Genomic DNA, 10,575 nt, shown 5'->3' with positions numbered 1-10,575 from the left:
CTTACAATTCTGATTGAAAATGCTTTCAAATCAGGATGTCTATATCCAAGATTTTAATCAGGTTTTGACAAATAATTTTATGGATATTTGACTCTTTGATAATGGTAATAAATAAGCACTTATCATCTTCAAAGATTTGTAATTTGAATCACAATGTAATGACAGACTGTACATACAGTGGAGTTGGAGTTAGAAGATTATGTTGAACCTGTGAGGCAGCATAGCCAAACAAATCTTCACTGATTACACAGAAACTGCTCTGAAAATCATGAGCAATTATTTCTCTATGGCAACCTTACAACTATGACCACACAGTTATGAGTTACCACAGATAATGCAGTTATCACAGAACACAGAACACGATTCACAAGCAGTTCTCAATTGCTTATCTGCTTAACATGACTAGCAACGGGCAGAGTAAAGATATGCAACTTGCTCAGTTAATGAGATCATTGGATTACATAAAAGATCAACTGTGAAATCTTTTACTGTTGGAGAAGTATACTGTAAAGTTCCCTTTCGGAATTTGATTGAAGATGAAACAAGCACGTAAAATAAGAAAATAAGCTTCATGCACTTTTACACAACTGAGTGAAATAACAGACCTCTACATAAATGCCATGGCATTTATCAACATTGCTAAGCTCCTCATATTCCTTTGTGCCTGGGTGTTGATTTATTGTGTATGTATGCCTCATTAAGGCAATACTGACTGATTAATTGGTCACACATACAAGTCAATCAGATAGGACACTATAACTGTGAGTGGGGTGTGTTTAATTTCTGACTCAACAAATAAATCCATCTGCTGAATATTTGACGCCTCACAGCTCTTCTGTATGTGTAGTTCCTTGCCCTTTCTTCAGGACCAGTCCTTTCTTACTGCAGCTCCTTCATCCTGTTTAGGGCAGAGCCTGCCTGGAACCATTCGATCTGTGTCTCATTGAAAGTGTGGTTTAGCTCAATAGTTTCCTTGCTGCCATCACTGTGCTTGAGTAATGCATGCAGAGGCTAGAGGTAAAAACACACACAGGGCAAGTGAATAAGGCAATTTATTTGACACTAACATCTTCAGTGGTGATATCCACCATGCTTGTAGATTAATGATGATAATTAAGAAAAGTAAATATACTGGACACTGATATTTTTATTTCATATTCTGTTAAATAATTCATAAATGAAAAACATTAAGCAAATGTCTTTTTTGATTAAAAATAAATAAATTTGCTCCTCACCTTTCCAGGGGCAAAAGTCTGGAGGCCTACGATGGATATTTTATCATCTGGGCGGATTTTGTCATAATCAGCAGGGTCAGCAAAGGTAAGGGGAAGCAGGCCTTGTTTCTTCAAGTTTGTTTCTGTTCAGAGATATTAAAAAAGTAAGTGGAGAGTTAACCTGAAAAAATTGAACATATAATTAAGCTTCTAGCAAGGAGGGGTTGGATAAATACGTATGTAACCTGTGACCTTTTTTTTTTTTTAGTATACCCAAGTAGAAACAACAACAGCAGAAATGCATACTATTAACAGCAGTAATATACAATTTCCCTCAGGATCAAGAAAGTATCTATCTAAAACACCTAAAACAGAACATACAGTATGCATTAACGCTGATAGATGTAAGATTTTGGAATTTCACCATCCCACAGCTCTGTGTGCACACATTGAGAGTGAATTCAAACCTGCATCCCAAACTGCTTAATGCACCCAAGTAGTGTGTGCCTAAATGGTAATGACACCAATGAAGTACTGAAAAACTATTTAGTACAGCGGTTTGGGATGCAGCCCAAGTATACACAGCTCTGAGGATGTAATTATCTGCTGTGTTTCCTTGTGTATTACTGAGTTATTATAAGAACAAATTCCTGTGACTGTGACAGTTACTCTTCCAGAGTGCTGCTGTTTAGCCTCACATCTATGAGGCCAACAGACACAAACTAGCCCACTAACTCTAGCTAGATAAATATAGTGTGGAAAACAAAATCATGTCTGCTCGCTTCCAATGTGTATATTTTCACTAAATCTGTAATCTTCATGTATTTTATTATATACTCTGTATCTTTTATTCTCCAACCTGTTAAAAGCTTTAGGCATTAGCCGTATAACATTAGCACACTAGCCAAAACACAGAGCAATAAATATAGTTACCATTTATTTTATACTATTTTATAAGTTACTAAGCCTAAGCAGACACCCCAGATAACTCACTCTTGCTTGATGTAAAGGAGTTTAAAATACTCCTTAATTTAAAAAACACACAGTAAGAAACAAACAACCTTACTGTTAACCTTAACCACACAATAAGAAACAAACAACCTTAAACCTGGCTTTAGTCACTACCTGGCTATCATCAGTTCTCTAGCTAAATAACTTCACAATGGAGGAATGATGCAAATTCCACAAGGGGAAAAAAAATGAATGGCTGCCTATCATTATATAAATATGCATTACATGTTCAGCAAACAACAACAAAAAAAAGAAGCTAAAACTCCAGTCCTAAATGCTTTTTCCTCTTTTTTTTTTTTTGTTCTTAGTTTGGTTTGTTTACCCTCTTACTCATTACCTTCCCTGATAGGCTCCCTGTCACCGTAACAATTTCTGCAGCTTTAACAAATAAAATCCAGCAGAAAGCAAATAGGCCAGTTTGCTGATTGGGAAATCAGGGTTTAAGGGTAAGATCTGGGGAAAAACAGGGTTTTTTTGATGCAGAAAATTGATACTCTCAAAGAAAAGAGTCCCAGAATCACAGTGCCACTCTAGGGAAGGTGTGGTCATGCCATTTATGTAGAATGAGAGAGGGTAAAGATGTGCATGGGACTGTTTTGTTAATCCCATTCCCAGCCTGCTCCCAAAAGAATTCTAGCTAATCCGGCCTGCTCCCACAGTCACTCTTGACCTATCCTGCCATCTGCTCCTGCAGTTATTATTGTTTGCACCTGCTCACAATATTTTTCCAACAAAGTAGTTGGTTCTATTTCTCAAGATATAAACAAATTAGCCATTTAACCCACCATGATCCTTAAAAGGATAAAATCACTACTGATGCAGTAAATGCTTCACATAGCAGTGTGCGAACACCTACTGCTCTCATGTTAATGAATGTGGCCATTCTTTGTCCCATGGCCTTCATATATGACCACCCACTCACACCCACAATAAAATTAAAAATGCCCACTGCTGACTTTCAGTACTGATGGACACTTCTGTGAAAGTGTGTCTTTTTTTAACCAGGACTGTGGAATAGGCAGACAGCAGATTTGAAAGACTCATAGGTTACGGAGTTGAAGATAACAGAGGGTGTCAACAACACACTCCAAAGCTTTAAAAGAAAAAAAGAAAGATAGAGGGGAAAAAGAGGAATAACATTCACCATGAATTCTGGCAAAGCTCTTGACAATGATGGCCCTTCCCCCAAGATGTCTGGGCTCCAAGGCAGCATGTTCTCTGCTGGATCCCTCACCGTAGTTTTCATCTCCCACCACAACCCATGAAACACCATTTTTCTACAGGTAAGCCAATAATACATAATTTAACATTATTTACTTTTAAGTTTTAAAGACTCACACTGCATTTGTGTTCTAAAATATGTTAGTTTAATTGATGTGAAATATCTAAATGTAATAAATAATCCACTAATCTTTCAGCAAATTCAGTAAAGAATGCGAGGATCTTTTACCTTGTAATTACGGGCAATATCAGGTACAGCACCAAATTCTCCAGACAGCTGATTGCGGATCTTATTGACTGCATCATTTTCAATGTTCACAGCTCCAATAAGCAGATTGTTTGAGATGTTGTCTAAATGTCCACGGAATTTCAGCCACGGTCCAGCAGCACTGATGTGGTCAGTGGTGCATTTGCCTTTCACCTAAGAACAGCTCAGATTAAATTTTAAGATAAATGAAACCCCAAGGGCCAAATTAGTAAGCACCCTTTAGCCAGATTACCTTTATGAGCACTTGCATGTCCTCCAGGTCTTTGCCATTCCACTTATCAAAGGGCTCGAGCAGCTGCAGGCGGTTGCTCTGTGGGTTGACATCCACTGTGAGGCCAGAGCCATCAGCTGGAGGGTGCTGATACGTGTCCTGTCCTGGGTCAAAGTCGCGTGCAGGCAACTCATCTCCTGTAGGGGGCTCCAGCTTAAACTTCTCTCCATTGGGAGCTGTGAGATAGTCAACCTCAGGGTTGAATTTCAGTGTACCCGCAATGGCAAGTGCAGTAACAATCTGATTGGCAGAAAATCAAACAAAAAAAGTGTAAATTTAACAGGAAATACCAGTAGAAGAAAACAAGAGATTGTGCTCTAAAAGGTAGCATGTCCCTCAATGAGACCATAATCCTAGTACCTCTGGAGATGTTACAAATGCATGGGTGGCAGGATTGGCATCATTTCGAGCTGTGAAGTTCCTGTTAAAAGATGTGACTATGGTGTTTTTCTCTCCTTTCTTAACATCTCTCCTAAACAAGACAAAAAAAAACAGGTAAGTCACAAATAGAATAAATTCAAAAGAATGATTAATCAAGATTAAAAATGATTGTGTTTCATAAGCAAGCTTCTCTGTGTTACCTGTCCCACTGTCCAATGCACGGTCCACAAGCATTGGCCAGGACAACTCCTCCAACATCATTCAGTATCTTAGACTGCAATCAGAGAAATAAATACTCTATGACCATTTATACAAAACATAGATGCAGTTATATAAATACAAATGCCTTATCTCCCTAAATTCACTCACTAAAGTCACAAACAGGTACTGAGCATCAATCGTGAGCAAGTGGTACTGAGTGTAACGATACATTACAACGTAAATGTCTGGTCTATACTATTAAAATATGCTCCTAAATTAAGTACTGAGACTCACATAACCGTCTCTCTCAATGGTAGCACGAATCTGCTCAGAGCCAGGGGTGACTGTGAATTGGGCCTTGCACTTGAGCCCCTTGTCTAGAGCCTGCTTGGCCAGAGAGGCAGCTCTACCCATATCTTCATAACTCGAGTTGGTACAGCTTCCAATCAGACCTGAAAGTCAGTGATGAAAGACAAACCGTTTTCTCTGAAAAACTGACAGACAACTCAATTTCAAGTTGTGTGCATACGATGATGTAGCTTTGGTGGTACATACCAACTTTAACCTCTAAAGGCCAGCCATTCTTCTCTGCCACAGAGCCAATGTCAGACACTGGGTGAGCCAAGTCAGGGGTGAAGGGACCATTGATGTGTGGCTTCAGCTGCAAGAGGTTAAACAGTAAATCAGCAAAGGCCCACAAGCACAGGAAGATTAGTGACTTTACTCAATCAAAAACCTTATTATTATTACAGAGTCCAAATAATTATTATAATATTAATAGTAATATTTTATATAGCACCATTCGTAAACTAAAGGTTTTTAAGAGAAAGTTCATACAGACAAACTGCACTTCTACACACATCAAGAAGGAAAAAAACAAAAGAAAATACAAGCAAAGAGGATGAAACTGTTTTGAGATTTAGGCAAGACACACTTGGACAAGAAATTAGAATAGCTTGACCATCTTGCTGGTTAAACTTGAGGATGACTAGGAGCCAGGGCCAGAAGACCCAAGTGCACTTACTCTACAGCAGCGGTCTTCAATCTTATCCACAAAGGGCCAGTTTGGCTGCAAGCTTTCATTTCAGCCAAACAGGACGCACACTTGATTAGAGACCAAGATAAACTGATTAAACAAGTGAAATCAGGTGTGACTCCTGCGTGGTTGGAAAGACAGCCTGAAGCCACATCTGCCCTTTGTGGATAAGACTGGAGACCCCTACTCTAGAGGGTTAGAAAGGAAAAGCAAGTCCATACAAATCTTTAAAAGGCATAAGTTGATGGGCTCCTGAGTGGCACAACAGAAAAGCGTTTGCCCTATCGTGAGTTTGAATCCCGACAATTCCACAGCCATCCATGGCTGGGAGTCCAAGAGAGCAAAATTTCAGAGACAGCACGTTAGACCTTAACCTCCCCAGTTGGTAGCTGTTATATGTTAGGGGAGAGCTGACTGGTGGGTAGGTGGGAATCGGCAGGTGATTAAACAGAAAAGGCATAAGCTGGAGCTTGTATTGAATATAGGCTAATAATGATAGACAGAAATGCAAAGTTGTAGTAAAATTTTAGCTGGAAATCCATCAAAGAAGAAACTACAGTAATCAAAACATTTGCTAATATGTTTTAGCATATCATTAAATAATTTTAAAGCTCTGCAGTGAATAAGACCCTAAACTGCTAGTGTTTGAAACATACCGTATAATAAAGGAGACAGAATTAAGAAGACACAAAATACTCAATCGTTAAACAGCTAATATGGCTTTTGTGTGATTTGTCAAATGTATTTCAGAATTAGACTCATCTATTCTGAGAGGATATGAAATCCTCTGGCTCCATCCAATTCAAACCGGATGCTTAAACTGTATTCAAACTGGAGTGCATCCGGTTTAAGCAATGCATGGAGCAACGTTTCAGCAAAAGGAGAAAAGCACAGCATGGTGAGTGCTATAATACGACAATGAGTGCAAGAGGCAACATCTGTTGTCATCACAGATATCTAGCTGACCGGGGCTAAAATTATCAGAATGACCTTGAGTTTGAGTAGTAAGTATTTTGGCTTGGCAGGTGAAGGGAGATGAGGGCGGGGGTTGGGGGAAAATCACAGGGTTGCATGTGTAAAAGACCCAGCTTCCATTGTAGAACTAATCCTATCTAAACTGGACTCGGGAGTGCTGATCATCACATTTAGACGACATATGAGCACTACATTAGCATACAGAGTACAAATCACCATATTCAATCATCTGTAAAATATGAAATTTCACAGGTTTCTAGTATTCTAGTTACACATTAAATCAGGATGGGCGCTCACCTCACTCAGGTTGAGCTCAATCAGTTGGTCATATTCACAGCCAGCGTCAGGGACAAGCAGATCTTTGTACTCATCAGCCAGACTGGCAATTTCTAAGCAAACAAGAAAATAACTACATAAATAACTAAAACATAAAATAACTACAACAGAGGGAAATAATGAATGGATTAATACACATGTGCCAGATATACTACCACCAACCTGCACGGCCTGTCTTCTCCAGGTACGTCCTCATGCGGTGATTGTATGGGAAGACTGAGGTAGTGGCACCAATTTCAGCACCCATATTACAGATAGTAGCCATTCCTATAATGTAAATAAAATGTAAGACCATGCAAGTATGCATGTGAAGCATACACTGAACTGTTTTTTTTTTTTTTTGTTTTGTCTCTATCAATGATCCAAAGTCTTACCTGTACAAGAGATGGAATCCACCCCAGGACCATGATACTCCACAATAGCACCAGTGCCACCTTTTACTGTAAGGATGCCAGCCACTTTCAGGATAACATCCTTTGGTGAGGTCCAACCTGACAGACTGCCTGTCAATTTCACACCAATGACCTGCACAAGAATTCACATGTTTTTGCCAAATGATAAGCTTGTCAATTACAAGTACTTAGTGCCACAAAGGTGACCAGTGGCTGATTGTGTGTATATGTAAACTCACTTTGGGACACTTAAGCTCCCAGGGAATTCCTGCCATGACATCAACAGCATCAGCTCCACCCACTCCAATGCAGATGCTACCCAATCCACCACCATTAGGTGTGTGGGAATCAGTACCAATTAACATTACACCAGGGTAGGCATAATTTTCCAAAATAATCTGCAAGAAAATTTATAGAACACAGATTTGCTAATGTTAAATTGCTGAATTGACGGAAAAATATCTTCAAAAAAGCTTCCAGTATACAGGGGTACAAAAAGCACCTTTGCACAGTACCTGATGGATGATTCCTGAGCCAGGTTTCCAGAAACCAACACCGTATTTAGCCCCTGCACTGGCAAGGAAGTTGTAAACTTCCTTATTCACTTCCTGGGTCACAGTAGGACATGAGAACAAACTGCAGTTTAGCCACTCATCCATTCATATTGCTCGAAAAGTAATTAAAGCCCCAATAATTCTTCAGACTGTAGTGAAAAGTCAATTTGTCCTTACGGTTAAGGACAAATTGACACATTAGGCTTTAACACTACATTTAGTGAGTATCCTTTGACTCAGACATAACGCTCTTGTACAACAGGAATGTCAAACATGCAACCAAGCACATCTTATTAAAGACTAACCTTTGCTCGTTGCAAGTCCTGGGCTCCTCCTAGCTGAGCCTCAATAAGGTGATCACAGTGGATGGTGGATGGTACGGCCACTCTGGGGAGTCCACTGCTGATAAACTGCAGCATGGCCATCTGTGCTGTTGCGTCTTGCATTGCGACTCTGTCCGGATGCAGGCGCAAGTATGTGCGTCCTCGAACAATCTCCTGACCTGCGGGGTCATCTAGATGGCCATAGACAATCTTCTCTGAAAGCGTAAGTGGCCTGTCCAGCCTATTGGACACAGAAACCCACTGGTAAATATGGCTTTTCCAATACCAGATTAACATGGACAAATAGGAAAACAGTGTGCTGGAAAGAAATCAACAGAAAGAGCAATAATAACACAGACCAGTGTAGATAAGAGAGGAAAAACAAACAAACACAGGAGTGAAAAGCAAGTATGAGTGGAGCAGGCTGACCTTTTACGCACAATATTGACATTGGATTGGAGTTTCTCATAGTTGATGTAGGAGTTGGGCTCAAAACGGCTCATAGACACTTTGGCTTTAGCGCTGAGGGCTGCAGACACATGGAGACGTCGAACCCCATGGCCCAGGATAAGCTGGGGGGAAAAAACTGCACTTCAAATTCAAGTTGGACGACACATTACTAGTAAAATATGAACCAGTTATGAAAGAGTGAGTAGAGACACTAAATCTATTAAGGTTCAGGATAAAACTCTGCTGAAACTAATTGCAGCTATGGAATTTCACTTGACTAACTACACTTCTTATTGTCTAAAAACCAAATCTGTAAAATAAGGAAATGGCTTGAGTGAAAGTCATTACTATTTAAACTGTTATTAAGAAAAATCACTACAAATGCAATTCAGTATATGTGGTGTCTAACTGAAGAAACAAGAGACCTACATTTTAGACATAAAGAGACGAGTTGAACAGGCTCTTCATTACTCTGGGGCAAAGTTATAATTTTGTTCTGCAAGAGCACTCCACCTTCCATTTATCGGAGTGGTTTTGCTGGATAAATGGCGCTGTGAGCTGCGGTTTGCATGCTTCAGAGCTTACACACTATTTTAACCTTGTGTTAACCTTGCAACTAAAACTCCGAGTCGTCCTCTTCACACACGCAAAATACAAAACCGTCAAAACACTCACAAGTATTATGAAAGGATGGTTTCCTGATATTTTATCAAAAAACACCCATGAATGGCAACTATTTAGGTAAGAAGAACTCATAGCCTTCGGCTAACATCCTTGGAGGCGATGACCTGAGCAGCGTTAGCCGCTTTCTGCGCTCTTCTCCCTCACTGCGGCGCCACAAAAACCTCCTTCAACATTCAATACACACTTTAATGCAATTAATATTATACAATTAATTCCACATACACAAAACACCTAAAGTGAGGTATTTCAATAGCCTTTTTTCTTTTACCTGAAGCCGGAGACGGTCAAGCAGTAGGATGCCATTTTGTGCACTGACAAAGATGTGACGCTTGAAAATGACGTCGGCAGTTTTAAGTCCCGTGAGCGTCCTTTTTCCGCCCACACTACTGCTTTATAGCACTGTTTAGCACACTAGTGTGGGTAGTATGGGATTCAGGACCCAGCCCCTTTCTCCGTCTCGGAAGAATACAACAAAAAATATTGCTCAGATGTATTCTGTTTCAGCCCTGTCTACCTGGTACTTTCGGACAGAAAAGAGAAACAGTCCTTATATATTGTGAATTTGTGTGAAAAAGACTGAACTCATTGTCATGTTCATGAAACCAGTTTGAGATGACTTTCATGCTGAAAGTAGCCAGTAGAAGATGGTAAATTGTGGCCATGAGGGGATGCACATGGTCAGCAATAATACTCAAATAGGATGTCTCATTCAAGTGATGATTGATTGGTATTACCAGCCAAAAGTGTGCCAGGAAAACATTCCCCACACCACTACACTACCTCCACCAGCCTGGACTGTTGACACAATGCAGGTTGGGTGTTCCATGGATTGATGCTGTTGGCCACAAATTCTGACCCTACCATCTGTGTGCCTCAGTAGAAATTGAGATTCATCAGACCAGGCTACATTTTTCCAGTCTTCAGCTGTCCAGTTTTGGTGAGCCTGTGCCCACTGCAGCCTCAGCTTTCTGTTCTTGGCTGACAGAACTGGAACCTGACGTGGTCTTCTGCTGTTGTAGCTCATCCGCCTCAAGGTTTGACGTGTTGTGCATTCTGAGATGCTTTTCGGCTCACCACAATTGTACAGAGTGGTTATCTGAGTTACTGTAGCCTTTCTGTTAGCACGAACCAGGCTGGCCTTTCTCCATTGACCTCTCTCTCATCAACAAGGCTCACTGGATGGTTTTTCTTTATTGCACCATTCTGAGTAAACTCTAGAGACTGTTGTATGTGAAAATCCCAGGAGATCAGCAGTTAT

The 10,575-nt window shown here is 40.2% G+C and overlaps 1 protein-coding gene across 1 annotated transcript; it reads right to left on the bottom strand.

The window, feature by feature from the left end:
* Window positions 1–13: 13 nt before the first annotated feature.
* Window positions 14–9,620, bottom strand: aco2 (aconitase 2, mitochondrial). The gene is made up of 17 exons (XM_053238748.1): window positions 9,586–9,620; window positions 8,613–8,774; window positions 8,166–8,424; window positions 7,822–7,914; window positions 7,546–7,704; window positions 7,289–7,439; window positions 7,077–7,181; window positions 6,876–6,967; window positions 5,123–5,228; window positions 4,862–5,019; window positions 4,567–4,640; window positions 4,346–4,457; window positions 3,947–4,225; window positions 3,676–3,867; window positions 3,370–3,502; window positions 1,236–1,357; window positions 14–1,011 (listed from the first exon to the last, which is right to left on the bottom strand). The coding sequence occupies exons 1-17, from the start codon at window positions 9,618–9,620 to the stop codon at window positions 880–882; spliced, it is 2,364 nt and encodes a 787-aa protein (XP_053094723.1). The 3' UTR covers window positions 14–879.
* Between the last annotated feature and the right edge of the window lie 955 nt (window positions 9,621–10,575).

This window comes from Pangasianodon hypophthalmus, chromosome 12 (assembly GCF_027358585.1).
Source record: "Pangasianodon hypophthalmus isolate fPanHyp1 chromosome 12, fPanHyp1.pri, whole genome shotgun sequence".
Classification (NCBI taxonomy): domain Eukaryota; kingdom Metazoa; phylum Chordata; class Actinopteri; order Siluriformes; family Pangasiidae; genus Pangasianodon; species Pangasianodon hypophthalmus.
Note: the sequence above shows the minus strand (reverse complement) of the source record. Positions and strands in the feature narration are given on the sequence as shown.

Bases quoted from the DNA above. Each gene is read 5' to 3' on its own strand.
- aco2 (XM_053238748.1), bottom strand. From the start codon at position 9,620: ATGGCATCCTACTGCTTGACCGTCTCCGGCTTCAG. The intron at 8,775-9,585 runs GTAAAAGAAAAA...TTGAATTTGAAG, and splicing joins TTGACCGTCTCCGGCTTCAG to TGCAGTTTTTTCCCCCCAGC. The intron at 3,503-3,675 runs GTAAAAGATCCT...GCTTACCTGTAG, and splicing joins ATATTGCCCGTAATTACAAG to AAAAATGGTGTTTCATGGGT.